Source organism: Equus asinus, chromosome 1, assembly GCF_041296235.1.
Source record: "Equus asinus isolate D_3611 breed Donkey chromosome 1, EquAss-T2T_v2, whole genome shotgun sequence".
NCBI lineage: Eukaryota > Metazoa > Chordata > Mammalia > Perissodactyla > Equidae > Equus > Equus asinus.
Genome location: NC_091790.1, coordinates 22,045,415 through 22,069,566, shown reverse-complemented (window position 1 = coordinate 22,069,566; position 24,152 = coordinate 22,045,415). Strand labels below are relative to the sequence as shown.

General features: G+C 47.0%; 1 protein-coding gene and 1 long non-coding RNA gene across 14 annotated transcripts in view; one reads left to right on the top strand and one right to left on the bottom strand.

Moving 5' to 3' along the window:
* FAM120B (family with sequence similarity 120 member B) overlaps nucleotides 1–22,997 on the top strand; it is an 82,276-nt gene extending 59,279 nt beyond the window's left edge. For 4 of the 10 annotated variants that reach the window (XR_011504205.1, XM_070512324.1, XM_044760838.2 and 1 more), the window contains 5 exons: nucleotides 557–763; nucleotides 2,134–2,242; nucleotides 6,026–6,118; nucleotides 16,151–16,202; nucleotides 20,834–22,997. Coding sequence is in view for 9 of the 10 variants with exons in the window: in XM_070512324.1 (XP_070368425.1) it covers nucleotides 557–763; nucleotides 2,134–2,242; nucleotides 6,026–6,118; nucleotides 16,151–16,202; nucleotides 20,834–20,846 (474 nt within the window). In the remaining variant the exon portion in view is untranslated. Of the gene's footprint in view, nucleotides 1–556; nucleotides 764–2,133; nucleotides 2,243–6,025; nucleotides 6,119–16,150; nucleotides 16,203–19,522 lie in introns of all 10 variants that reach the window. The other 6 variants (XM_070512413.1, XM_070512226.1, XM_070512174.1 and 3 more) reach the window with 4 other exon arrangements.
* Nucleotides 21,324–24,152, bottom strand: part of LOC139045571 (uncharacterized) — a 69,232-nt gene continuing 66,403 nt past the window's right edge. For all 4 annotated transcript variants that reach the window (XR_011504252.1, XR_011504271.1, XR_011504255.1 and 1 more), the window contains one exon: nucleotides 21,324–24,152. This exon is cut by the window's right edge. This is a non-coding gene — a long non-coding RNA (uncharacterized lncRNA).

Genomic DNA, 24,152 nt, shown 5'->3' with positions numbered 1-24,152 from the left:
ATTATCAGCCCATCCACCCTATGAGATAATAAGCCATTTTATTCTTAAGTAGTCATTTAAAATATTTTTAATAATTCTCATAATTAGAACTGAGTATAATTTTAAAACATGCAGTGAAAGCGTCAGTGTCTAAAATGGTACTCTGTTAGCGTCTCTTCCTCTGCTTTTGCTTTTTATTAAAGAAAGTTTTCAGAGGAGAGTACACCCGAAGCGAATGATCCCACAGCGTTTTCAAGTGGACCACAGCTTTGATGTGGGGATGGGACCCTTCTGTGCTGCAGCTCAGAGGTGGTCTGTACAACCAGAGCAGGCCTGGGTAGATGTCTGGTGTTTGAGTGGTGGGTGAGCAAATGAAGACGCAGCCTCACTGGTGAGGCCCGCCCTCCCTCCCTCATGTTCAGTGGAGCTCAGAAGTTGGGCTGGTCAGCACAGCCGTGGTGGTTCTGCCAGCGTCTGTTGTGACTCAGGTCTAGCATGCAGCCCTGAGACCACAGTGTCTGTTTCCCGCACATGTGCAGCTCCGTTTTCACATTCTGTGTGTGTCTGGTTTCCGCAGCTTGATTACGTCGACCCCAGAGCTGTGCAGCTTGGCTCCCTCCTGGTCCGCGGCCTCACCACTCTGGTGCTGGTCAACAGTGCATGTGGCTTCCCCTGGAGGATGAGTGATTTCATGCCCTGGAACGTATTTGACGGGAAGCTTTTTCATCAGAAGTACCTGTTATCTGAAAAAGGATATGCTGTGGAGGTTCTCCTAGAACAAAATGTGAGTTCATGTGTTTTTTCACATTAACAACAATTTAAATGTTTGAAATCAGAGGCTCAAAGGCGGCCTGAAAACTCAGAGACCTTGGCTGGACGTCAGACAGGTCAGCAGTGCTGTCTATCCTAATGGTCACTTTACTTTGGAAAACAAACGTGCTCACCAGGAACATCCAATCTGAGGAGGCGCATGTTCCCTGGCTTTGGAAGTTTACACAGAAAACATTATGACTGCTGGTGCGTTGTTCAAACGACTGCTTTCCTGAAGGCTTGTGTTGTTCAGGAGAGCCGGGAACGCGTGACTGGAGCCATAAGACTTCAGGGTCGAGGCATTTCATAGCTTCTGCCATGATACTTCTGTGGGTTCGAGACCCCAGAATGTCTGCTGAAGGAGGGAAGCAGTGTCCCACCCGGTCAAACACGTTTTAATTTTCAAGTGTTTTCGCTCCTTTTCCCCTTTTTGAATTAAGGATGAATCTTTCCTGCAGAGTTGCTTCTGCAGACGTCAGACTAATCCAATAGGAATAGTGATGATTTATTACTTGAAAATATTCCCTGAAGGTTGACAGTTCAGTTGGGGATGTTGGCTGCTGTTCCGGCTTTATAAGTACGATTGCTACACGATTCCTGGAAGATTTCCAAGTCAGGCCTTGGCCAAGCTCATTTGGAGTGTGTTTTAATACCCACAGGCACGCGCAAGACCAAGGGCCTACTGTCTGTTTCGATAAAGTGCTCTAAGCTTTCATGTCAGATAAAAAACGTTTGGTCGTGTGTTGCCATTGCTTTCACACACACACACAAACACAAAATCCAGGGTGTCACAGGAATTTAAGTGTTCGGAATTTAGAAGTAACCAAAGTTATGTACAGATAGCAGAAGCAGAGTAACGAGGAAGATGTTCCTTGCTCTGGCCTGTTTCTGTAGACTTGAGGAAAGGTGAACGTGGAGCTGACTCACGGTGCGGCCTGTGAATCCGTGGTTGTGGGTCTGTCTTTATCTAATGTCGTGACCAAGTACAGAGTGGTTGTCGGGTCACCCTTCTAGTTTAAAACAAGGCACAGAGGATAGAATGTAATTACAGGCAGAGATTTTTTTAGTGAGATTGTGTGGTGGTGACCTTGATGTCACAGCAGAACTTGAAGACTCTTTTAGATTTGACTGTCTAACCTACAGAAGACAAGAGAAGTTGTAGGTGCTAATGTTACCTTTCCCGGGGATTCAGGAAAATGTCAATTTTCTCAGAGCCTCCTGTTAGGTTCCAGTGTTGAAGGAGAACCGCCCCATGTCTTTGGAGACCATTCTCACTATGCGGTTGTGTCTCCTGAGTGCCTGCCCGTGTCTGACGCTGCTCCGCCCCCTCTGGTCTGTTTGCAGAGGTCTCAGCTCACCAGATTCCACAACCTGAAGTCTGTGGTATGCAAGGCCTGCATGAAGGAGAACAGACGCATTGTCAGCAGGCAGCACGGGCGTTCACATCACTCAGGTGGGCCTCACTTACTCAGTTTCCACCAAGATAGTCCCTAACTGTTTCGTGCGGCTTATCGGTAAAGAATGCCAAGAAGAGCCCGTTGAAATTGGAAAAAAAAACCAAAATTAAAATGATAGCATGCCACCCAGCAGTTTAAATTCTGATCCCATTAGGAAAAAATTTTTCAGAGGGTTCATTTGTGAAGTGCATAATTAAGAACTCTTCTCTGGGTGCATAACCTCCTTTCCAGGATTTCCTGAGGTACAGATGCAGCTTGGGTAATGTATGTTTATTTGACAAAAGTTTGGGTTTATTATTTTTTCATAATAAAAGTATATTAGAAAAATTTAGAATATAAAGGAAATAATTAAAAAGGAAATATAAATAACCTTTAATTCTGTCACCTAAAGGTAACGCATGCTGATGGATAAGGTGTCTTTGCAGTTTTTCTGTGCTTTTATCTGGCTGTGACTGTGCTCTGCAATTCTGTGTCCTGTTTCTCCACTTAGCACTTAGCTGATAGCATAGTCAGGAGGGTGAGGATCCTTCTTGAGCTGAGCTACAGACCCCCACAACCTGTGCCCTGCTTACTTCCTGGTCCCCTGGAGCTCTAAGGCTGCTTCCTTTGTCCTTGTTCTACATAATGCTTCTGTGTACCATGGTTCACAGAATTATAGAGCAAAATGTAATCAGGTCTTAGATGAATGTTGCCAACTTGTTTCCTAGAAACCTTTTATCAATTCATCCCTTCACCAGCCGTGATAAGAGTTTCTGTCTCATGGCACCTTTGATAGCATTGAAGAATTTGTTTTCTCACTAATTGGATAGATGGAAAACTATATCTTGTTGACTGGATGCTTCCTTGTTTATCAGTGAAGTTGGACATCTTATTTATTAGCTTATTTTGTTACTGAGCTTATTTTAACTATTATTTCACGTCCTCATTGGGTTAGGCTCTATACCTGTAACAGTAGCAGTCCTATTTTTTTCTTGATGGAGTAAGAGAACTCACCCCAGCTTCCTACCCACCAGACTATCTTAAGGAGGCCTGCTTGGTGTCAGCCTTGCAGATTTCACTCCCAGAGGCTTTATGTCTTGAGGTCAGTAGTTTGCCTTGGGATATGTCCAGCTCCTACGAGGAGCCGTGTGTGGATCCACTGACGGAGCACGTCTGGGGCAAGTAAAGGGACTTCCAGACATGAGGAAGGCTCTTTCTCCCATTTCCCAGGAGGAACAGACTCCCTCTTGCTCCATCCTTGTCTCTATCCTTTAAACTGTCTCCAGCCACATGTAGACAGGCAGAACTGGAGACACCAAAGCAAAAGTTTATTCCTTGCAAAATAAATGCACAGCATTCTCTCAACTGGTTGGCAGCATGTCACTCCAGAAGTCCACCCTGCAAGCACAGTGCTGCAGGATTCCCATCACCAGTGAGACTGGGGGGAGAGCAGTGATGGGGTGGCAGGACTGTGCGGATGGCGGAAAGCAGGCTCTTGTGAGCTAGCCATGGTCACTGGCATCTGAATGCCTAAACCCTTCTCTGCATTTTGGAGGGCAGGCACTCAGGCTTAAGAGGACTGCGTGTGTGCCCAGTTTGTCCCGAACCCCGAAGGGGGCCTATGGTTTCACACTTGCCATGCATTTTAGTTTAATGCTGCAGTGCAGGCACTTCCCATCCTTTCAGGAAACTGTATTTGACTGCTTTCTAATGAAGGTGCCTATAGATGGGCAGAATTTGGTGACCCTGTCATATTATTCCAAGTTAACAAGGAAAACTATTTCAAGAGATATGATGAGTCACTTTACATTATTTAGAAACAGTTCCTCTTTTTGTCCTCGTGGTCATCATTTTCTTCACAATTACAATTTTGGGGTTCTATGGTTCACTCCCTCGGTTTGCAGAAGGAAAACCTAGGCCCATGTGACTTCCCCAATATTAAGCAGGTTCTTGGTGGCAGAACTCAGACTAGAGCCCCAAGGCCTCTTGACCCCCAGCACAGCATTCTGTAGTCTTGCTACCCATGTCTCCGAGGTCGGAAGGGCTGTAGGGACATGGCAGGTATCCAGACCTTGGCTTCTTCCAGCCACATGGGCTGCACAGTGCAGCTTTGGGAAGCTACCCACTCCCCTTGTGTTCCTGAGCTGACTGCTGTGAACCACAACTGCTCGGGACATCGAGTGATCTGAACTGCTCAGGGCGCCAGGCACAGGTGCTGTGGCCCTGAGAGACTGCTTCTTTACCTCCATCTCTGAGCTCTGAGTTCACCCACTCAGGCTCTTGATGCTGGAAATGAACCAGATAGCATCGTGCGCTCCTGGTTCCGGTCCAGCAGCAAGCTGAAAAATGACTGCAGATGCATTTACTGTCCCAGTACAATAGGAGCTTGGCCTGCGCCCCACACAAGACCCACAGAGGAAAGGGCCACCGTGATCCTGGCTAGGTCGTGGAAATGTTGATGCAGAAAGTGGCACCTGACCAAGGCCTTGAGAGCCTCATGGAGTTTGAGTTTGTAGTGGATAAAGGGATATTGCAGATGGAAGGAAGGTGCTGAGGCGACAGCAGAAAAGTCTGGTTTCTGAAAGACTGTCAGTAATGAGACTTGGGTAAATCCAGCAGGAATAGGAGAAAGGCTGGGAAGGTGAGTAGGGACTAGACTATGAGAGGGAGGCTGACAAGTCTTGACTATTTTGTCCACAGCAAATGGGGAGCTTTGATGGACTTTGAAGTGATGTGATCAAAAGGATGGTTTTAGGAAAGCACCTCTGCCACCAGCGTAGGAATGTGGTGATAGGGAGGCAGAGGCCTTACCCAGCCGCCCGAGGAGGATGGCTGCGGAGCCATGGTTGGTCCCGCGGACAGTGTGGGAGTAGCCGTAGCAGTCGCACGCCTGCACATGTCCAGTCAAGCGGGGCTGCGGCTCACACACCCAGCCTCGCTGTCTCCTCCTCCCTGAAACCCTCATCCCCTGCGCGCCACGGGCGGCCTCCCTGTCCACAGCTGGGCAAGAGTGCGCATGCCTGGGGGTTTGGGGGCCACAGGGTTGGGCCAGCAGTGGGATCCTCCCCGTGTCCTTCGAGCACTGCCTTGAGCCTGCTGCAGGGCGCCAGGCAGCCTTGGCCTCTCTCTCTGTGGAGTACCAGGAAATATCAGGATGTCCAAATTTAAATATGTGCTTAGATCTTCTCGTGTTAAATTCTAGTAGAGATACATGGTGGGAGGTGTCAGGGTTTAGGATTAGGAGAGGAAATTTTAAAGTAAGGAAATTTTGTGAATTAAGTTTGTGGAGAAGTGGGAGGAGAGAAGGACCTTCATCTGGCTCACGAAGTCCCAGGACTGTTGCTCACCCAGAGCCCTGAATGCTGGTGGTGGGCACATTGGTCAGAAGCCCTTCTGGTGACCAGTGGTGTGGGGCCAGGCCTCTAGCTGTTGGGCAGAGCAGCGTCTGGCCCGCTGCCCCAGGGAGGCAGACCCGATCAGAGCTTCCTGCTGAGGGCCCTGCTTTGACGGGAACCTAATGGAAAGCTGCTGCTCTGGACCAGTATCGTTGAGTCCACACCTCCCATCACCCACGGGTTCTCCTGGGAAAATGTTTAAATGCAGACCTCCAGCTCCCACCACCCAGCCTGCCTCTGGCGCTGCAGCCCCTAAGTCTGCATTTTTCATGGGCTTTCCCTGTGATTTAAGGACACCGGAAGTTTGAAAACTCCCAACCCGGTGCCCCCTTGCTTAAACATAATGTGTCATTTGTGGTTAGGCATCTGGTAGTTTGCTAACGTGCTGATCATGTGTCCCCACAGGGAGGTGGGGAAGAGAGGGATCAGGCTCCCACAGGACAAGCTCCGGGCACAGCCGGTCTGGCCAAGGACAGCACTGGAGAGACCAGGGACCAGGTAAGAGGCCGGCAGCCGCGGGCGGGGCTCCTGCAGCAGCACCGAATGCCTGCTGTTCCTCTCACACTGTGCTTGAGCTGAGGATGCCTTCTGTCTGTTTTGTAATAGACTGTATATTCACAAGTAAATAAACAGGAAAATATACTCATATAGCTAATTTCATTACTTAGTGAACTAGAGGCAATTTCCACGCTTGATGCGTCTGTCTCTGCTCCTTGCCACTTTAGTTTCTATCAGTTCATTCATCTGTTCAAGACCCAGTTTTTATAATTTACTCAGAGGAAGGCTCTTGTAAAGGTTACATGCACACACATCCTTCCAATAAAAACATGACATACTGGGGCCGGCCCGGTGGCGCAGCAGTTAAGTTCGCGTGCTCTGCCTCTGCAGCCTGGGTTCACTGGTTCGGATCCTGGGTGCGGACATAGCCACCACTTATCAAGCCATGCTGTGGCAGGCATCCACATATAAAAATAGAGGAAGATGGGCATAGTTATTAGCTCAAGGCTAATCTTTCTCAAAAAAAAAACCAAAAAGCATGGCACAAAAAGTAGTCTTCTACTGAGAGTAGCATTTTGATATTTTCCTTGTCTTATATGCATAAGAGCCTTACAGTGTGATATAGGAAATAAGATGAACCCTTTATTTCTTATCTATGTAATACAGGTATCTGGTTTTAATGCACAGAGCAGAATGTAGTATAGCTTTAGATACATAGAAAATCTCACATCTTAGTATTTAAACTCAAGTTCTTTACAGTTTTGAGAGCCAAGCTGTGTAAACTTTTAAATTACCTAAGATTGGGCCTTGCCCGGTCGTATAGTGGTTAAGTTTGTATGCTCTGTTTCAGCGGCCCAGGGTCACAGGTTCAGATCCTGGGTGTTTCTTAGCACCACTCATCAAGCTATGCTGTGGCGGCATCCCATATAAAATAGAGGAAGATTGCCATGGATGTTAGCTCAGGGACAATCTTCCTCAAGCAAAAGAGGAAGCTGGCAACCGTTGTTAGATCAGGGCCAATCTTCGTCACACACACACAAAAAATTACCTAAGATTTATAATTTTATCCCTTCAAATGCCAACACACCTTTAACTTAATTTATTATTTTTTTTAACTATTGCAACCTCTAAAAATGTATGGAGATTTCACAAATTGCTCAAATTATTGCCTGAAGCACAGTAAATCTTGGTCATTAACCAGATTAGTGTTTCTGGGTTTCCCTCTCTGCAAACAGCCATTGCAGGCCATCACTGGTGATGTTGCTGGGTGGGAGTCTGAGCTGAGGCTGTGGGCCCTCCGGCTCGGCCCCGTGGGCCACCTGGTGGAGGACCGCATTCTTTCCTCTAGTTCTTGGTAGAATCTGCACATTCAGCAGATGTTGGGAGTTCGCTGTATAGTTCAGTGTAGACCGCAGTTTATGATGCGTATTTTTGAAATGCCCATCCTTGGGGGAGAGAGAAAAGCTCCGTAAATTTGGATTTACAATTGCGTTAGATGTTCCTTTGAGCCGGCTTAACCTGCAGAGACTCTGCCAAAGCGTGCCACCCACTGACATCTGAAGTCTGCAGATGGTCTGTGGAACATATTTAGTAACATTCCACCCTCTTGGGATCTCTAGTCCAGTATAAGCATAAGGATTACTTCCACTTCATTGCCAGCTAAACCATCTGAATATTTATGCTAGTACCGTGTGACTGAGAGGAGGGCAAATGCCTTCTTTCCATTATTTCAAGTATATTTGAGATGGCTTTTAATTTAGAAGGTATGGTCGTTTATTGGACTACACTAAACCACAAACAGAGAGCCCAGAAAATGATAGGATGGTTTGTGTACTTTCCTAGAGCCAGATGACATCCAGTGCTGTAGAAGCGCTGCCACTGCCACGCGTGAGTGTCTGCGACACACTTGGTTTTCCCCTTTCTTGATCAGGTGCCACATTCACTGAAGGCCCAACAGTCCCTGTGTGGCCCTGAGGATACATTTGTAGCAAGCACCATGCTTGCCCTGGGGGCTCAGCGGTGTGCTGGGGTCCCGCAGCCGTGGACACAAGTGCCTCCTCGGCTCTCATCCGTCAGACCTGTCCATCTCTAGGGGGACAGTGAGGTTGCTCGGGGGCACTTGGGAAGAGGACAGAATTTCTAACTCAGGATGACAGGCCTTCCTCAAGTGAGCCAGAGTGAAGGTACTTCTGAGGGAAAGAAGAACCTGGACAAACGCACAGAGGCCTGAGAAGGTGGAGCCTACACTTTCTCTCCCACACACACTCTCTCCCTCCCTCTCTGCAGGTTTTGTTGATGAGCTGTAAATTTTTATTTTTATGGTCTGGAACAGTTCCTATGGCATAGTATCATTTTTTTAACTTCTTTATTATTTTGTTGAAGTCATATTGGCTTGTAACATTGTATAAATTTCAGGTGTACATTATTATATTTCAGTTTCTGTACAGACCGTATCATGTTCACGACCAGTAGTCTAGTTTCCATCCATCACCACACACATGTGCCCCTTAACCCCTTTCACCCTCCCCCTGCCCCCTTCCCCTCTGGTAACCCCTAATCTGTTCTCCTTATCTATGTGTTTATCTTCCACATATGAATAAATCATACGCTATTTGTCTTTTTCTGTCTGACTTATTTTGCTTAGCGTAATACCCTTAAGGTCCATCCATGTTGTAGCAAATGGCATAATTTTGTCTTTTTTTGTGGCTGAGTAGTATTGCTTCTTCTTTATTCATTCATCCATTAATGGGCACTTAGATTTCTTCCATGTCTTGGCTATTGTGAATAACGCTGCAGTGAACATAGGGATGCATAAGTCTCTTTGAATTGTTGATTTCATGTTCTTTGGATAAATCCCCAGTAGTGGGATATCTGGGTTGTATGATATTTCTTTTTTTTTTTTTTTTTTAAGCTGTGGGTTGTTTTTTCTTTTTTTCTTTCTTTCTTTCTTTCTTTTTTTTTTTGCTGGGGAAGATTTGCCCTAAACTAACATCTGTTGCCAGTTTTCCTCTCTCCTTTTATTTCCTCCTCCCCAAAGTCCCAGTGCATAATTGTATAGTTGTAAGTCCTTCTAAAAGGACAACGTGAACCACTGTCACAGCATGGCTGCTGACAGGCGAGTGGTGTGGGTCCATGCCCAGGAACCAAACCCGGGCTGCCGAAGTCGAGTACATCAAACTTTAAGCACTAGGCTATCAGGGCTGCTTAAGTATTTCTATTTTTAATTTTTTGAGAAATCTCCATGCTGTTTTCCATAGTAGCTGCACCACGTTGCATTCCCACCAGTGGTATATGGGCATTCCTTTTTCTCCACATCCTCTCCAACACTTGTTATTTTTCGTCTTGTTCATTATAGCCATTCTGATGGGCCTGAGGTGATATCTCATTGTAGTTCTGGTTTGCATTTCCCTGATGACTAGTCATGTTGCACATCTTTTTTTTTCTTAAAGACTGGTGCCTGAGCTAACATCTGTTTCCGATCTTCTTTTTTTTCTTCTTCTTCTTTTCCCCAAAACCCCCCAGTGCATAGTTATATGTTCTAGTGGTGAGTGCCTCTGGTTGTGCTGTGTGGGACGCTGCCTCAGCATGGCCTGATGAGCGGTGCCATGTCCACACCCGAGATCCAAACCGGTGAAACCTGGGGCCACCAAAGCAGAGCTCGTGCACTTAACCACTCAGCCACAGGGCTGGCCCCCATGTCCCCATGTTGAACATCTGTTCATGTGCCTGTTGGTCATCTGTATATCTTCTTTGGAAAAGTGTCTGTTCATATCCTCTGCCCATTTTTCGTCAGGTTGTACATTTTTTTGTGGTTGAGTTGTATGAGTTCTTGGAAATTAACCTCTTGTCAGATATATGATTTGCAAATATTTTCTCCCAGTTGGTGGGTTGCCTTTTCGTTTTGTTTATGGTTTTGTTTGCTGTGCAGAAGCTTTTTAGTCTGATGTAGTCCTATTTGTTTGTGTTTTCTTTTGTTTCCCTTCCCTGAGTAGACATGTTATTCAAAATGCCCCCTCTCCTGGAGCCCCCTCCTCCCGCACCCCTGCCCCTTCTCTGATGTTTTAAACGAGGGTCTGAGAAGATCCCTCTGACAAGGGCCTATTTAAGAAAAGCCTGATGAGAGGGAGGGAGCGGCCATCTAACACCCCAGGGGAAGGTCCTGCAGGAGGAATGGCAGGAATGCAGAGGCGGCTGAGACCTGTGTGGCAGAAGCAGCCTGTGAGAGGGAAGGAGGCACAGGCAGCAGGAGGAGCAGACCTGCAGGGGCCTCTGAGCTCTCGGGAGAACCCTGGAGTGTGCTCACAGGAGCTGCTGCACGGTGGCTTGACCAGGACAGTATCAGCAGTGGGGACAAGGAGTCACATTCTGCGTAGATATCCCCTTAGTCACAGACTGCCACCAAAGTGCTCAAAGCCTGCGGACCTTCAGTATAAAGCTGTGACGAAACAAATTTTGTCATACTAACACAGTTTGGATTTAGGTGCCAACACTGTGTTTGAAGTACAAGTGTATGGTGGGCTTGGAGCTAAGCGGGGGTCCCAGCCCCGTCCGTCTGCATATCTCATCCTATGTGTGTTTCAGCAGCAGGACCCTGGATACCTGGCCACTGTCAAAGTGTACGTGTCAGGCACCTGAGGCCCTTGCCCCCAGGTGAGGATTGGGCTGCACCCACCCTGCCTCGGAAAGTGGGCTGAGAGTGAGGGGAGGCCTGTGGTGCCTTTCACGCAGCCTGACATGATGGCTGTGCCTTAGTCCTTCCCTTCCAGAATCTTCTCTGTGCTCCCCCAAGCAGATGAGAAAGGCTGCCCCTAGCAAGCACCTCTCCCAGCCAGTTTCCTGCTGGCAGTGTCCTGCACGTGGCCTGGTGTGGTGGGGAACGGGGACCTCCATTCACCCCTTTTGGTTCAAGCTTGTCCCCTTTCCTCCCTGCTGTGTCTCAGGAGGTTGGGAAAGAGGAGATAAAGTCAGAGTGGTGATGGCTACAGGTAAGCCTGGGTAGGAGGGTGGGAGAGAGGCCACGAATTCCCCAGGTAGGCTGGGGCATGTGGTTCTCACACGTGCCTGTGTGGAGCAGATGGCCCACACGCATGCATTTACGCTTCCAGGCCATCCGCTGATGGGCTGTGTTCCCTGAGCTCCCTTACCTTTGCTGCTTGGCCTTGTTCGGACATCCGGCCTTGGGAGCCCTCAGTGTCCTGGCTCTGAGTCTATGGTTCTTGGATTCTGCTTTTCCATGGCAGAATAGTAACACTTAAGAGTAAGAGAGGAAGAGCATGCCACTTACAGACATAGCATCAACATCATGCTTGATCTCGCCCAAGCCAGATGGAGCACGACCGGTTTGGTCCTTGAATTTGAAGCCTCTTAGAATAGTAAGCGTTCTAGGCTTTCTTTACTTATTTCATTTTTTTCCAGTGGTAGCCCACTACAGTGGGTTCTGGCAGGCAGATGTGGTCTCAAATCCTGGATCCAGCACTTCAAGGACCTCCCTTTAGCAAATGGCGGAACCTCCAGGCGTGTCTCCTGATGTCTGACATGGGTGCACAGCTGTCCTGCAGGGCAGTTGTGAGGACTGGAGAGGAAGTATTCATGTCCTTAGTGTTGAGTGGAGCTTCTCATTGTCGTTTCCTAAATCTTGTTCCAGAGCATTTTCAGTGTTACTTTCCTGGCATTAATTCTCATGTCTCTCTTAATATTTAAAAGCTGAACTGTTTTATTAGTTTTTTCTGTTTAAAAGCAAACAATGTCAATTATCCCTCAGTAAAGCTGTTTTTTAAAAATAAAATTAGAAAAGCAAGCAAACAAACCACAGCCTGATGTGTAGGTTGGCCTGAGTAATTTCGGTCCTCAGTTGCCCACCCCACAAGGAGCCATCAGCTTCAACACCAGGTCCTCCCCCACAGCATCGCCACCACTCTGGTCAAAGCTTTCTCTGCGTGCAGGCCAGTGCCCAGGAAGAAATGTCATGAATGTTTTCTTATTCTTTACTTTCATGTAAGGGCAAAGATTACAGGAACACGTTTTAGTTGGAGCAGAACCTATTTCCCTTGGATCTATAGTAAACAAAGAATTAAGTTTCTTCCTATTCTGTTGGAAAGAAGTATTTGTGTCTGGAAATTTCTCCTTCTCATAACTTTTCTTAGGGCAAAAGAGTAGATATTCATCCCCAGCCCTAGTTCCCTCCAGGGAGGAGAAGTCTTACTCTCGAGATCCTGCGTGACACTACAACAGACCCCTCGGGTTGCAAACAGGGGCCTGTCGCAGCCGAGTCACTGTGGGCCTTGCAGCAGCAAGGGTGCCACCTGTCTTCACGTTTTCACGTGTCCTGTGTGTGTGTGACTAGTCCTCACGGCAGGTGGAAGTCAGGCTGAGAGATCTGCAGGTGGGATGCTCTTGATGATTGGTATAGGTGAAGAGAAAGCAGTGGATGGATACAGGTTTGGGGCTAAGCAGGTCAGATGCAGCAAGATGAGAACTGGACATTGAAGGACTGGTGAGAGCCTGGTGGCAGTGGTGTCCCACTGGGACTGGAATGAGTGCAGGCAAGCACCTGGTGACTCTGGAGAGCAAGAGGCTCTGAGGACCAGGCTGGCCAAGAGGGCGAGGGGGCTGGAGGGTTGGGGCCCCTTGTTTGGTCTGCAGGGTATGGGCCTAGGAAGTGGGTGGATCTGGGGCAGAGGGAGGGATGGAGGTGCCCCCACAGGAACCCGAGGCCGGGCTTTGCCAGTGACTTGGGCTGATAAGATGGGTCTGAGCTGCTGTGGGAACAAGAAGCACTTTCTAGCTGACTTGTGTCTTTCTGACTCCTTTCTGCTTCTAACAATAGTAGACACTAGTTGTCGGAAAAAATCACACTGTGTAGTAAAGAATCAACATCGTCTGTAGTGCAACAAGCTCAGTGCATGTTTGGTGAACATCCTTCTGATTTCCTGAGTCCTGCCGTCCAGCTCAGTCCAAGCACAGCACCAAGCAGCATAGAGGCCCCTGAGTGTGCTCGTCGCCCTACCTGGGTGCCCCCTTGTCCCTGCACTGTGGGGTGACCCCTTTCCTCCCCGTGCTGTGGGGTGATCCCTCTCCTCTCTGCACTGTGGGGTGACCCCTCTCTATACTGTGGGGTGACCCCTCTCTTCTCTGTACTGTGGGGTGACCCCCCCTCCCGTACTACAAATGACCTCTCTCTTTCCAGGACTTGGTTCTCCTTGAGCTCTGGGCCTGTGTGTCCCCATCGTACACCCCGCTGTTCAATTCCCTGTTTATTCTCAGGCAGGATCCCTCTACCAAACATCGTGTGCATGTCATAGGAACTAAATCCTCGTGGACTCAGCAAATCAGTGACTCAGTGAGTGAAGACTAGATTGACAGACTGCTGACACGTCTGTTAGGTGTTGAGTGATCTGAGCTGACCGCGGGCCACGGTAGGCTTGATGGAACCTGGCTGTCCACAGGCAGGATGTTACGGCAAGCTCCCCGCAACATGCCAGCATTGTCTCTGAATTCAGTGTGTCCATCTGTAACTATGTTAGTGCACATCTCAGAGGAAGATTAGCCCTGAGCTAACTGCTGCCAATCCTCCTCTTTTTGCTGAGGAAGACTGGCCCTGAGCTAACATCGATGCCCATCTTCCTCTACTTTTACGTGGGACACCTACCACAGCATAGCTTTTGCCAAGCGTTGCCATGTCCGCACCCGGGATCTGAACCGGCGAAACCCAGGCCGCCGAGATGTGCGCTTAACTGTTGTGCCACTGGGCTGGCCCCCTCATTTCTGACATATGTTGTTTTAGGACTCCATTCACACGTATAGATAAAACTCCAGATAACCAAAATTAATCTATAGTTCTTGCGACCCAGAGAGAGGCAGTGACAGCTGGCTGTTGCAGAGACACCTGGGGACAGCCAGTGCCGCAGAAGGACAGGCACTTGGGGCCTGTGGCGTCCCTTGTAAGCAGCACTGACTGTGCAGGTGCAGGATAGCTGATCCCATCCCTCCCGTGAATGTACAGCAAGGAGAGCGGTCAGACATCTGTTGTTCTGCCTCCTTTCCGTTCTTACTGAGGGAAACAGGTCTCTCCTGTGGCTCCGGGATGCGCACAGTCCAAGAACGACTCTCAGGTCAGCCTGATGTGAACTCCACACAGAAACTCTCTCCCTCCGGGTATAGGGCCTCCCCTTCTCATTACCCGCACGACCACCTTGAATTTCAGGAAATGTTTGGAACCCTAAGGAATGTTTGTCAGACTGGGTTGGGTGCCAGGCCTAGAGAAGCATGTTTTACCTCTTATGTTCGGGTCACGTAGAAGCAAGAAAACCACAGTAGCCTCAATAGCTAGAGCGTGGAAACTGCTGGAAAGCTACGCCCTCGTTTGTAAGTGGGTCTCTGAAGGAAATCCCTGCTCTGTGGAGTAGGACCATACAGTGACACAAAGGTCACAGGATGGTAATGCTTGTGTTTGGGGCTGAAACGTTACCTCTGGGATACCTCAGGTTAAGGCAAAATTGAGGTGTCTGTGCCGAGTCATGTCAGATTTCAGAATTTAGGATCGGGGTGGAAGAGATTAGAAGGCCCAGAAGATAACAGATGAGTGAGGACAGTATGTGTCACTGCATTTTGCCCTACGTGGAGAAATGTTCACAAGGATGCTCTTGGCAGTGCAAATATGTTTTCTAATTTCAGATGTTTCTGTATAAAATAGATGTTTGTATACAAACACACACACACACATAAAATCTTTTATTAGGACTAAGACATATTTTTTAGGTCAGCTGTCCACTTTTTCTGTTCTAATTACCATGACTGAATTCTGTCCTCTTCCCTTGGCCAGCATGGTTTTTGCTGGATTGCATCTACCTTCAAACTCCTATTTTAGCATGTTTTGAAGACATTAAAGTAGTCTAAGTAGAAAGTTGTCACTATTTCCAGGACAGAGTTAACAGGCAAAATTCTTTGTGTTAGTGAAAAACTAAAAATGCCTCAGAATGAGAAGACTGAGTTACTGCCCAAGAGTTGGGAAGTCTCTCAGGGGCTGCCCTGGCTGAGAGGTGAGCCTCTGTCTGGGCCAGGCTGGGAGCCGTGGATGCCAGAATGGAGGGCCTCTCTCCCCATGCTGTGTGAACCAGGGCCCTGCCCCGATGAGGTGTGAACCTCGCCTCCTGAGGTGGTGAGCATCAAAGCTTTCAGAACTTTTAAAATGATGGATGGCCACTGAGGTGAGAACATTTTAACCTCTTCCTTGCTGTTGGTGAGAAATGATGTGTTAAATTCCACAGTCAGCAGCTACAAACTTGCCTGTGATTTCTTCAGATTTTCGCTTCCCTGGGGTAATTCTGCAGGAGGCCCTGCTGTGCTAAAACTGCCTCTGGTCATCTGTGATAACAAGGGTGGGGCCTGGAAACCTCATTCTGGCCGTTGCTGTGACCCCCAGCCTCTGCCAGGGCCCCTGAGCCTCACACTTCTGGGAGAGGTGTGAGAGACGGACTGCCCACAGCATCATCAGTCAAGCAGAAGCAAGGACAATTTTGTCGGAAAAGTGTTATTCTTTAGATGTGAGGAACGACGATCTTTTTTACTTGCAGGATTGCTCCCTGTCTGGCGGACAGCAGAAAGTGCCAGCTGCACCGTGGCTGGGAAAGGGACGCTCTGGGCTCAGCTGTGGAAAGAGCCTCACGTTGCTTTTTTTCCCTACTTGGCAAAATGTCCCCCGTGCGCCATCTGCATGTGAAGTTCCATTTCCAAACGTTGTTGGCAGCAGGGACTGTCTAGATAGAATGCAGATGGCTGGAACTGGAGTCAAGAGGAGCAGTTTTGACACTGCTTCCTTCCACTAAGTCCTACCTCTTAATTAATTGCTTCCTACTTTAATGGAATAATTATGGAACAAAATTTTAATGACAGGTGGCCACAACTGAAAGGAAAATAAAGCTCTGTCCTCCAAGTACAACTCGGCACACTGTTTTATACACAGACGTGTGGGCTTGGTTGGAATTTTAGAGAAATTTAATTCTCAGGTTTGGTTTCAATATCTATTTGGTGCAGGAAGTAGACCACGTGAGCCTGACCAGTGGAGAAGATGCTCATCGTCTTCTGGGTAAGTCCACCACTCCATCTTCAGAATAACTCTGTTTTATCAAAGATTGAAGTAAAACATCTGTCTTTACGACATAAATCTTTCAGATCAAGGGCCAAACTTTAAAAGAATTCAGATGTTAAATCCTGCTGACATGGAGCTGTTAGCTTGGTTTCAAGATTAGTTTGCTTCCTACAGAAAAAGTGTGGAGAGAAAAAGATGCAAAGTCAGGACTTAAAACCCTTGGTAGCGCCCTCCTTCAGAGTGAAATATTTAGAACAGCACTGCCCAGTCCCTTGTGTAAGGAGATGGGCTGTGGGCTCTAGGCCTGGCTTTACATAAAAGGGAAAATCCTTTTCAGTGACTTCTCCCTCATATCATATAAAAACGCGTTTGTTGGCTTATTTTCAGAGGTGTGGTCCCAAACAATCATTCTTACCATCTTTCCAATCTTATCACCTCTGTATACGAAGTGTGGTTGATTTTTTCCTAATGATTCCGAATCTTACTAAATCCTGCTTTTTTTGACTTAACCCTAGATTGTGAGGAGTTTCCCAGATCATTGTGTCTTTGAAGGCATGATGTCTAGCAGCTGTGTATTCCAGGAATAGTTTTCTCATTATAAATTCTAACCAAAACTAAAGTTTCCAGCTATATCTTCTCTTGGTCTTCAGAAAAGTTTGTACAGAAAGAGGTAACAACTTTTCCTTGCCTTCCTGGTGGGAGAGTTAACTCCGCATGCGGGGTCCTGCCTGGAGTCATGGCAGAGTGTGTGACTTCTGGGTCCATTCGGTGAGCCATCCTTTTCATTTTATTTTGGCCAGGCTCCAGCTCCGAGGTTTTTACAGCAGTGCATGTGAAGACAGGCCTGGGTTCTCAACAGGCGACACCAGGCATCAGACAGGAGGATGTGTAGGGAGAAGGCAATAACTGAGGGTCAGGAAGCCTAATTTATGATGTTGCTTCCAAGTGGTACATTTGTTGCTCTTCATCTGTGAGCACTAAAGGGCTCTTTTTCTTCAGAAACATTTTAAATGAATTCAAGTTCAGAGTAATCCTTTTCATGAAAGTTTTCAGATAATTTAAGAATTGAAACTTTAAGCCCAAAATTGTACTGAGTTCAACCTTTGGGGTTATTGATTTGGAAAGAAATCTAGATGAGGGGATAGAAGATAGCTGTCTGCCCTGAGTCTGGAGAGCTGTGTGACTCCCAGGTTTACTTCTGGCCACATTCAGTGACTCTGGAGATTCTGGCACTCCTGGAAATGCTCACTCATGTTCGCCAGAAGACGTGTCATTCCAGCTGTGGCTGTCTTTAAAAAGAAAATAAGCCCTAAACATGTCCACTGTCCAGTTTGTGTATTTGCACTTGATGGATGACCCTGACTAACAGCTCAAGTATGCGTGGCTCCAGGCTGTGTCTTGCCTTAGAATCCCATCTAGTATTTACCAAAGAAAGAATACAGTCTCTAGATATCTTAATACGTTTGCATTTCTTCTGTTTGAAATGTCCACAGCACTTCCTGCAGTTTCTTCTTAAGGATATTTTCATGTCTGATCGCTTTTTGTGCAAGTCTCGTAGGACTGACAACCTTATTTCCCAGCTTTGGAAACTGATTTTTTTTCATTTCACTTATGAATGTTTCCTGTCTAAATATTAACATTCTATTCCTTTCATTTCTGCTAATTTGAGACCACTGCCACTTCTGGAAGTTTTATGTCTTTGCTGCTTATTTGTGTAACTTTGAAATAAACTTCTCATCCCTTAGACTAAAAGAGTAGACCTCGGTAAAAATTGTTTTCCCCTTCTTAATATCTAGTTTCTAACTTGTTAATAAAATATTTATTTTCCACTAGCAAGCTTAAGTAAACCATTCAGTTAATAGAATCTTTATTATGTTTGAAGAACCAGTACAGTGAATTTTTTGTACTCTTGATGTTATTATATGTTACCTCTGGTCTTCTGGGCCACCGAAGCAGAATATGCAAACTAACTACTGCACCACCAAGCCAGCCCCCACATTGATCTTTTTTGTTGTCTTTCTCGTCTCTATTTCATTTATTTCTTCTCTAATCTTTCTTATTTTCTTCCTTCTGCTATCTTTGGCCTTTGTGTGTTCTTTTTCTAGTTCCTTGAGGTGTAAAATTAGGTTGTTCATTTGAGATCTTTCTTTTTTCTTTACATAGGCATTTATTGCTATAAAGTTCCCACTTGACACTACTTTTGCTGCATCCCATGGGTTTTGTGTGTTGTGCTTCCATTTTTCTTTGTCTCAAGATACTTTTTGATTTCTTCCTTGACCCATTGGTTGTTTAAGAGCTCGTTGTTTAATTTCCACCGATTTTTGAATTTCCCAATTTTTCTCCTCTTACTGACTTCTGGTTTCATACCTTTGTGATCATAAAATATACTTGATATAAATTCAATCTTCCTAAATTTTTAAGACTTGTTTTGCAACCTAACATATGATCTATCCTGGTGAATATTCTGTATACACTTGAGAAGGAGGTATGTTCAGCTGCTACTGGATGGAATGTTCTGTATATGTCTGTTATTTCCCTCTGGTCTAAAGTATAATTCAAGTTCAGTGTTTCTTTATTGATTTTTTGTCTGGATTATCTACCCATTGTTGTAAGTGGGGTATTGAAGTCCCCTACTATTATTATATTGCTATCTATTTCTCTCTTCAGTTATGTTAATATTTTTTTATGTATTTCCAAAGTTTAACATCCTTTCATGATAAAAACTCTCAACAAAGTAAGGATAGAAGGAATGTACCTCAACATAAAAAAAGGCCATGTTTGACAAGCCCGTAGCTAGCATCATACTCAACAGTGCCCACGCCCACGGCCTGCACATCTCCAGGGCGCTGTCTGCATAGTGACACGACACAGAGCTGATTCCTGTTTTTCAGAGCTGGAAAACTTTTCAAATTGTTTCTTTGGTGATTTTTCCTTGCATTTTGTGCTCTCTGTTATTCATCTCACAGGTTAGACTCTATATTCTTGTCCTGTCATTGTCTTGTATTTTCTCTCCTAATATCTTTTTGTCTTTTTGCTCTACTTTGTGGGAGATTTCCTCAATTTTATCTTCCATGTTTTCTTTAATTCTTTAATTTTGCTGTTTTTAGATTCTGAGAGCTCAGAATGTTTCTTTTTTATAGCATGCTCTTCATTTCATGATTGTAGCATGTTCTCTTGCGATGAGGAAATTAATTACACCAGTAGTTTTGTTTTATTTTGCTTTTTTTCCTTCTTTCCTAGACTGTTCTTCCAAGTTTCATTTTTCTGTGTGTTTGTTTGTTTGGGTCTTTGTTTTTATTTTAGATTTCTTTTCTCAGATGGCTGGTAATTCTTGAGTGCCCACTTGTGTTGAAGAGTCAGGCACTAAAGGTGATTGGAAGCCTGTACTGGACCAGTCCTCTCAGCCGTGGTCCTGGGGGACGTCCTGACACTGGAACCCTTTGCTCTGATACCTCGGGTTGGTCGTCTCCTTACAGCAGAGTCCTCGGTCCCTTCCTGGAGACACAGAGGGGATGATATTTAAGAAAATCTGAAGGAGCCCCAAGTGACCATCTAGTACTAGGGGTGAGGGGAGGCAGCGTAGAAGTGCCTTGGAGTGGCCCTCGGTTTCCGATGTGAATATGGGTGGGAAATATAAGGGAGAAGAGAAAAGCAAGAACAGGGTGTATCGTGATGAGGTGCCGTGCAGTGGTGGTTGGCTTCGGAGCCAGGAGGAAAACCAGTTTGCTCCGCCGCCCACCTCAGGCATGGCCTGGGGCAGCGCACCAAACTCTCTGCTCCTCTCCTTCTCAGTGAGGGTGAAACTGAATGAGAGAGTGTACATATATACATGCAGCATTTTGCACCGTGGAAACACACACACAGTGAGCTCTGTTGCATCTAAAGCAGTGGGAGCTTCTGTTGTCAGAGGAGTCAGGAACATACCCTGGAGAGTCATGGCCGGGACTGGTGTCACTCAGCAAACCTGTGGGGTGCCAGCACCTGCAGACCCCTGGAAAAGGGAGAGTCTAAGCAGAGCCACTCAGGGCATCAGGAGAAGGCGGGTAATTGAGAGTCCTAGTGATAGGAGGAGCATTTCAGAAGGAGAGGAGTCAGCAACTTCAGTGCCATTGAGGTAGGAATGATCCACAAAATGTGGACAGTGCTGAGCTCTGAGGGTCACCGTGCATCAGCATGTAATAAGCACTTGGTAGGTGGCATCAGGTCAGGTAACCATGGCTGAAAGTGTGACCTTTGGTTTTAGCAGTTAGGAGATGAGTAGTGATGGCACAATGCCCCATTCAGTCAGCGAGCGCCTGAAGGGCGGGGAGACCCTCCACTTGTAGAATTGGGCAGGATGTATCAACTAGAACTTTCTCCCGACACATCTTGCAGTCTTTTCTTGGATGTACAGTCAGCTGCTGCACACACACACACACACACATACCCCTCCTGTTTGCCTGCTTCCTTCAGAAAGGGGGCTCCAGTAACAGATGCCCCCTCACTTTGGCAGTCCACCCCTGACACCCTAATCTCTCCTGCTAAGGAACTTCTCCCCAGCAGGAAGAACAGGAGGCGCTGGTTCTCTGCTTTCCTGGACTGCTCAGCGGGGCGGTTGGCAGGGAGACTCACGGTCACTTGTGTTCTAGGTGGTCCAACTGATGCCTGCTGCTCGAGTAGGAAAGAAGCCTTCACAGCCAGAGGAAGAATTGTCTTCAGTAAAACCTGGACACTAAACATAAAGTCAATACATCCTGCTTATCTGCACTCGAGCCATAGAGTAAAACACGCTGTATTTCACACTTCACGGCCCTCAGTACAGATGTGTTGAATGATGCCAGCTGGACTTTGGTGGGTGTTTTAAACTGCTTTCCGCTGTGTACATGCAGCAGTTCTAGAAATGTCGACACTTTTAGAAACCAAGGAGATGAAGCAGAACTGAAGACACTCATGAAAAAGCAGCCTGCTGTTGCCTAGAAGCATCACATGGCTTCACCCTAAATACAAGGATCATCTTTAATTTGAATGTTTGTACGTATATGGCTGTTCTTGGGGAATATATTTTAGGAAAATAATAAAGAAACAAAGAACTCAGTAACTTGTACAGAAATCCTCCTGTGGTCGGCAGGGTCTTCTCTGTCGCCTATTCTGTGAGGTAGCCACATGGACTCTTGAACATCTCTCTCCAGAGAGAGGCCAAGAGGTGGGTGCGTCATCATGGCTCCTCCTGATTTGTTGGACGAACTTGGAGAGAAACCTGCATGCCCGCGCAGCCCAACCAACAGGGAGTGTCTTCTAACAGCTGTCCTTGCAGTCTTCAAACTTGAGTTAAAAATACGGTTTCACAGCAAGGTATTTTCTAAGTGGTTCGCCCAGGCCTCTGACGTCAAGGATCCTTGTAAGAGTTTGCACATGACTGGTGTTTCTCATATTACAGCTCTTAGGTTTCAGTTCCTTGTTTAAATTCGTTAAAAATGCCGCTTTGTCAGGAGTTCAGGAGTTTTCCATTGGTAAGTGGAAATGACGGGTTTGTGGTTACTATTTTGCTCCTAGGAAGTTAGCCAGGCCTTCCTTATTTAAAGGAAACACATGCAAGAACCAGGCAGCAGTAGTGACGAAGTGCGGCCTGGCAGCTCCTCCAGGAGAGGGACGCGAGGCCCTCCACACGCTGGGCAGAGCCGTCGCACCAGGCCGCGCTGCAGCTGTCAGACGGCTGAGTGGGTTTGCCGGCACTCCCTTTGTGTTGTGATGGTGATCTGTGGTACTCATTTGTGGCTTATTACCAAATATAAACTATAGTCTGCTCTTACTAACGAGAACATGTGACTGACTTCTTGCTTCTGTTTTCCATCTGAACCTACCGTAAAAGTTCTGGAGCTAGAAAAACCTTGGGAATCTGACCCAGGCTTCTCAGGTGACAGGCAAAGTCCTCAAGCTTACCTGTGGGCCCTTGTGGCACAGGTCCTTGTCCTGGCTCTGCGCCTGCCACCTGCTCTGTGGCCCCAGTGTCATCATCTTCAAGTCGATGGGGATTTGCTTCAGTCAGGGTTTCTCAGATGTAAGTCATGTGTACACCCTTGAAAGGAAAAAAATTGTTGGTTCCCATGGCGATTTGTTATTCTTATTTGTGTTATTTAACTATGTGCAAACATGCCTTAGATTCCTTATGCTTAGAGCTTTCTGAACACAACTTTCAATCAAAGACATCATACAAATGTAATGAAAACAAAATTATAAAACATATAGCATATTATCACAATCCCCAACAACTCTTAGGGGGCTGGCCAGCAGCCTACAAGGCCGGCTGCCGTTGGCCATGCTCAGGAAGGTTTCATACGAGACAGTAGCCAGTTGGAACCTTCTTCTAGGGAGCTGCAGTGCCAGTGCCCACAGAAGGGACAGAGGGCGTGGCCACGGCACCACGAGTGCAGAGCAGAGGTGTTGAGGGCAGCCAGGTGTGAGGGTGGTATCAAGACAGGGAGGGTGGGGTGCACTCTGCCGGGGTGCTGGCCCTGGGCCCGTCTCTGGGAGGCAGTGGTGCGATCGGATCTGTCCTGTCCCTCTTGCCCCTCAGTACTCTGTGGGACTCCTGGGCCGTGCGCCCCTTCATTGAGCTAACAGAGCATCTGGTGTGGCCCTGGCCAGTGGTGACGCCTGGTGCTCCCCCACTGTGCTGCTAACCCACGCGTCCAGCATCTTCTGAGGACAGTAGATGCCAGGAGGGGCTTCTGCCTTATCTGTGCTGTCTGAAGTCTTGTAAAAAGAGTGACTTTGTGTGTTGTGTAGTTGAAAATAAAGAAAAGAAAGCAATGATCCCCAGTGGCAGTTCTTATATCTCGATGAAGTGCAAATTTTTAAAGTACTGATTACTTGGATTTAATAAATCAGGTTTTATTCTTCAGGTGTCAGCTCCCAAAGGATTGGATGTATTCGTTTTTTTTCCATCTTTTGAACTTTTTGTTTAGCATTTCAGACTCTTTCAGCCTCCTGCCACAACTTAAGAAGAAAAATAACTGAGTCGGCACCAGCATTTCCTGACTGTTACAAAAAAGAAAAAGAATTATACACAAGGAGAAAAGAGCGTATGCTGTGTGTGTGGTGGGTCCATCTTTCCTTATGCAGTGTGAAGATGTCAGCTGATGACACGCAGTGTATGGTTTGTGCTCCTTTATTTCCACATCACAGAAGGAGCCGGATCTTCAGTGCTGTTCTCACTGTGTGCCTGAGCCAAGATTCCTCACCTGTGTGAACTGTTGGCTTTGGGAAGAAGCTCATGGCCACACTGACCGTGATGTTGTCAGACCACTGAACTGCTGTCCCTCAGCAGAAAGAGGGACCCTCAACGCTATGCCCTTGGGAAGCGCAACTCTGGGAGCGGGGGCACCCTGGCCTGCCCACCAGGTGCTGCATTCACCGTCTTGGACGTGCAGCACCCCTTGGGGCCCTGGTGTTTATTGTCTCCTCTTGTTTGATTCCAAGTTGAACGCCACAGGGCATGACCCATCCCTGTCGCTTTAGCAAGAACTGACGTGTGCCTTTTCTTTCTTGCTACTTCTCCCACATGTTCTGGGGGCTCTTGGTAAAGCGTTAAGAAGAGCCCAAGGACAGAGGCTCGCTTTACAAAACCGACCATGAGATTTAGTCAAACAGTGATGAGCCCAGCCAAGAACTGGCAGACGTTTCAGTTCCTTTTCTTCCCTCGTGTTGAGCCAAGTGCACAGGAAGGTCCTAAGTTATTAGAGAAGTTTTTCATACAGATCCCTTTCACAGTCTCTGGTGATGTCTGAGGCCTGACTCTGGACCCTCACTGCTCCCGTGGCTGATTCCATTCACCTGCTGCTGCAGGTGGCCCAGGCAGCCTCGCAGCCAGGCGCACGTCCCACTGTAGGGCTGAGCATTGCAGCCCTCACCTCCTGCGGAAACAGCCCTTGGTTTGCAAGCTGTTTATGGTTCTGAAGGAGAAACTGA